This window comes from Sinocyclocheilus rhinocerous, unplaced genomic scaffold, assembly GCF_001515625.1.
Source record: "Sinocyclocheilus rhinocerous isolate Xijiao unplaced genomic scaffold, SAMN03320098_v1.1 scaffold720, whole genome shotgun sequence".
NCBI classification, from domain to species: Eukaryota; Metazoa; Chordata; class Actinopteri; order Cypriniformes; family Cyprinidae; genus Sinocyclocheilus; species Sinocyclocheilus rhinocerous.
The window spans coordinates 558,730-563,334 of record NW_015653468.1 but is presented as its reverse complement, the minus strand read 5'-3'; the positions used below and the strand labels follow the sequence as shown (position 1 = coordinate 563,334).

At 34.2% G+C, this 4,605-nt stretch overlaps 1 protein-coding gene across 3 annotated transcripts in view; it reads right to left on the bottom strand.

The window, feature by feature from the left end:
- Positions 1 to 4,605, bottom strand: part of LOC107716038 (interferon regulatory factor 2-like) — a 28,518-nt gene that overhangs the window by 20,173 nt on the left and 3,740 nt on the right. For all 3 annotated transcript variants that reach the window (XM_016522357.1, XM_016522356.1, XM_016522355.1), the window contains exons 4-6: positions 4,110 to 4,283; positions 2,646 to 2,683; positions 2,425 to 2,524 (exon numbers count right to left, since the gene is read on the bottom strand). In XM_016522357.1, the coding sequence (XP_016377843.1) occupies positions 2,425 to 2,524; positions 2,646 to 2,683; positions 4,110 to 4,283 (312 nt within the window). The remainder of the gene's footprint in view (positions 1 to 2,424; positions 2,525 to 2,645; positions 2,684 to 4,109; positions 4,284 to 4,605) is intronic.

The following is a 4,605-nucleotide window of genomic DNA, read 5'->3' as shown; positions in this document are numbered from 1 at the left end:
GTGTATTTATTATAATTATTTTATTAATAATAATAATAATAATAATAATAATAATAATACATTATTATTATTATTAGTAGTAGTAGTAGTAGTACTTTTCATACGTATCAAATATCTTTTCAAATATTTGGGTATTGTTATTATTATTATTATTATTAATAAAATATATTTAAAAATGATAATAAATAATATAAATGTTTCAGGGTTATTTTAAGTTTCTCAAATTTTAATACTCCCTTGAATAGCAGTTATGTAAAAAATTAAGTAAACAGGGGGGTATTCCAAAAAGCAGGTTATGTGACATACCCGGGTATGTTTGAGGATAAGCGAGCGGATAATCTCAGCTTTCGGTTCCAAAATCGGAGGTTACTTTCAGGGTATGTAAGTAACCATAGTAACTTGCTCTCTGAAGATAACCTGCTCCGGAGCAGGTTATGTTCCAGGGTTAGTTCACTTCAGCGCACGTGTGATCTACTGACGAGCCTTCAGTGGGAGTGACAGATAGCGCACAACATTATATAGTATTACAATATGTAATATAGCCTAATATATATATATATATATATATTTTAGATCATATATAACAGTTATCTTTATAAATTTTAAAACACTATGACAAGGTAATGTTTAATTTCTTATATATATATTTATTTATTACATTTTATATTATCATCTCACACATGGATCAGCATTTTCTATAATGTCTAAATTCTAAATCATAATACATATCTGATATGACTTAATATATAATTAGCATCAAACAAACAATATAATTCATATTCTCAAGGATTAAAGATTAAACGGAAAAAAAATAAAAATGATTGCACAACCATCAATTAGGTGGCGATATGCACTAAGCATGTAAACGTCCATTGAACAAAAGAAGGCGCTTTTTCTTAGCGTCTGTTTCCATAGCGACTAGTCGATTCATCGCTCTGTTGAGAATGTCTTGAGTCTTAACCAGGAACATACTCTGAGTTGAATGAACTTACTCCCGGACGCGTTTTTGGAACCACATACCTCGAGTAAGCAAGGTTTGGGGTTAATCAACCGAAAGTTCAGGGTTTAGCAGACGGTAAGTTAACCGTGCTTTCTGGAATATACCCCAGATCTGCCAAATTATGTTTAGTCTGACTATTTGGCTAAATTACACTTGGACTGTGTTGCTAAAGGCCCCGATATATTTCAAATGAAGTTGTGGTTCTTCGTTTAGGGGCAAAAAGCTGTTCGAAAAGGCTGAGTGACGGTATACTGTTTTCGAACATTCCAACACCCCGCACTGCTGGAGGCGGAGTGTAGATTAATGTAATTTTAGATTAATGTACGCCGCTCGCGTGTATCTCCTAAACACAACAACGATGCAATGATGAAGTGTATCTAGGTGTGAGACGGGTACCAATGGTCCGAATATTATAGACAAAAATATTGGAGTCATCTCAATAACTCAAACCTGTTTATTACTTTATTTTATTATTGTTCATTTATTTTATTAAACTGGATAAATTATTACACCTTTTTATATTTTATGTGGTGTCATGATTTAATTTTGATAAAAACAAAGGTTTATGTTCTTTATTGTTCTTGTATTGTATGTTCTTTTGGCATTTCATTTATTGCATACCTTTTAAATTCGCTTATTGAAAAAAACATGTATTTACACATGTATTTAGTTTCTTGCCGCCCTATATCTCCACTCTTTCCTTTCATTCTTTTCATGGCTTTGGAAAACTTGTCTGGGATGTTTCTCTGGGATAACTCCAGGTCGTCGACACCAAGCTTCGTTGCTATGTCTTTCTAGGAATCAAATAACTTCTTCGAATCTTTAAAGTCTCTCCGCGAGCGATCGTACAGGTACAGATACATTTGTACCATCTCAGCTATACGACACTCCAGTGAGTTCATGTTACTAGTAACTTGTTGGTGTTGTTTTTTTGGATGTTGTTCTCCTGACTGACCTCCGTGGAATGAGAAACGAAATGGGAAAAAAAAAATCGCACGTCAAAGAAGGTGGAGTTCCAGAACCCACCCACTGATTGCGTAATCGCCACGGACCAATGGTAGCTCAAAGGTGTTTAGGAGCCAAAATGAACTCCCCCAGAAAGTTCGCTTTGGTGAGCTGTTTCGAACGGCCAAAACGAACTCAAAACAAACTTGATTTTGTTCGAATTTACGTAATATCAGTTCGTTCTTCGATTTCATTTGAAGTATATCAGGGCCTTAATAGATGCCTTACAATTATCTGTTTTAGTGAGCAGAGAAATAAAATGTGCCACAGAGAGAAAGTATACAGATAAAAACTAATCCATCGAGCAGATAGCATATCAGATCATAACTCCTTTCTTGCTAGATTGTAAAGAACAGGTTCCACCTGAATATACTCATGTGACCTGAGCACAGGTGTGCAGGGCGGATCAGGAAGTTTACCAGAGTAATCTGCCTCCTGCTTGATTGTGACTGTGGTTTTACACGATGAAGAGCCATTACTGTTTTCCCAACTCGAAGATGCAGGGCATGGTCGCACTGCCTGCAGTTAAAACACACACAAACACATTACATTCACATCTGTGTCAATTAATCTCATAACCTTTTTTTAAATGGAGCATTTCTGACAGCAACAGAATATACACAAGAGTGAAAGTCCATACCTTTATCTCTTCTTCTTTTTCAACTCCTCTCTTTTTTCCTTTGAGAGACACAGACACACACATCTAGATCAGTGCATGCAAATAAATAACGCTTCAGAATGTATTAAAACGGCAGATGTCACAAAACCTGTCAAGAAGATTTCTAGGTTCTATTTCACCCCAAAATCAAAATAAAAAACAGGAAATTTAATAGTATTATATACTAGCAATATAATATTATATACTAGTTTTACTGTAATGTAAACATTTTTATTATCTTAATGATTCTGGATGCTTTACATTTTTTTTATTTTTTTATTCTTAATGGCAATTGTTTTTCTTTAATATGACATTATTTTAATGACAATTAAGCATGCTTATTCACACACAAGCACACACACATATATGTATACATGAAAAATTTGCTTAATTGCCATGAAAATAATGTGGGGGAAAAAGACAATGAAAGTTATTCATACATGAAAAAAATATATTTCTTCTAGTAACTGTTTAGGTGAAATATAAAAAAATATATTTTATTGTCAGCTTTTATGAGATTTGTCCAAAAAGTAACTTTTTAAAAGCACATGTTTTACACATACTAATATATACTAGTATTATTATCTTAAGGATTCTGGATGCTTTACTTTTTTTTTTCTTTTTAATTGTTATTCTCAATGGTAATTCTCATTCGATCCTCATTAATAATGTTTTTATAAAGCAGTACAACAAATACTACCATGACTTCGTTTTCATGACAATTAAGTGCATTTATTCACATACACACATTTGTTTCGCTATCTTAGTGAGGACACGGCATAGACTTTGACTGATTTTATATCAGGTTAATGATATTTTCTAACAGCTAACCCAACGCCTACCCCTTAATTTACCCATCACAGAATCGTGCAGAACACTCGATTTAAATAAAAACATATTTTGGCTGATTAATAAGCCTTTTTAACTAGTGACGACCAGTCAACTGTCTCACTAGTGGGTTGTTAAAGTATTTCACAATATAAGTAAAGACATTTGGTCGCCACAAGTATAGTTCTGTTATCGCTAGAATATAGCACTCCTCTCAGCCAATCAGATTCGAGGGCTATAAAGAACTGTTGTGTATATATATGGAATGTCCCCATAAAATATGGAAACACAACATATGTGTGTCTGTGTGAAAAAAATACACTTAATTTTCATAAAAATAATGGGTGAAAAAATTTACATTTATTTTTCATTTTATTCATTTATTCATGCATGAAATTATTTCTTATTTCTTTCTAATATTTTTTGGTGAAATATGGCAAACATATTTTCTTACGTCAGCTTCTGTGAGATTGACCCAAAAACATAACAGGCAGACTAAGTGGGATCATACCATTCTTAGGTGTGATTAAACAAACATGACAGAAATGTCTTTAAACTGCACATCATTAAGAATGAAATGAAGCAGTCAGTGTCAGTGCTGATGTGTGAGTGACTGACCTCTCTTTGAATGCCTTTCAGAAGCTGACAGCATCTTGTACACCCTGAAGGCGTTTGTTCCCTTTTTGATGCTTTTGTCTTTCACCTCCTCTATGTCAGGCAGGGAGTTCATCGCACAGCGGAAGTTTGCCTTCCATGTTTTGGGGTCCGGTTTGTCACCTGGTTGATATTTCCCTAAAAAATGGCAGTCGAAAACCAGATACACTTATAATGCAGAATGGCAGTTCACTACCACTTCAGCTCTTTATATTTGTATTGACATCATTAGTTGTAAACTTACAATGAAACTCAAACTGTAGGAATATCATGGAGATACTGCGCTGGACTCTTTTGATGTATAACAGAAACAACCACTCAAAACACCCTAGCAACCAACTAGCAAAATCCTAACAACCACCCAAAACACCCTAGCTACCGATTAGAAAATCCTAGCAACCACCCAAACACCCTAGCAACCAACTAGCAAAATCCTAACAACCACCCAAAACACCCTAGC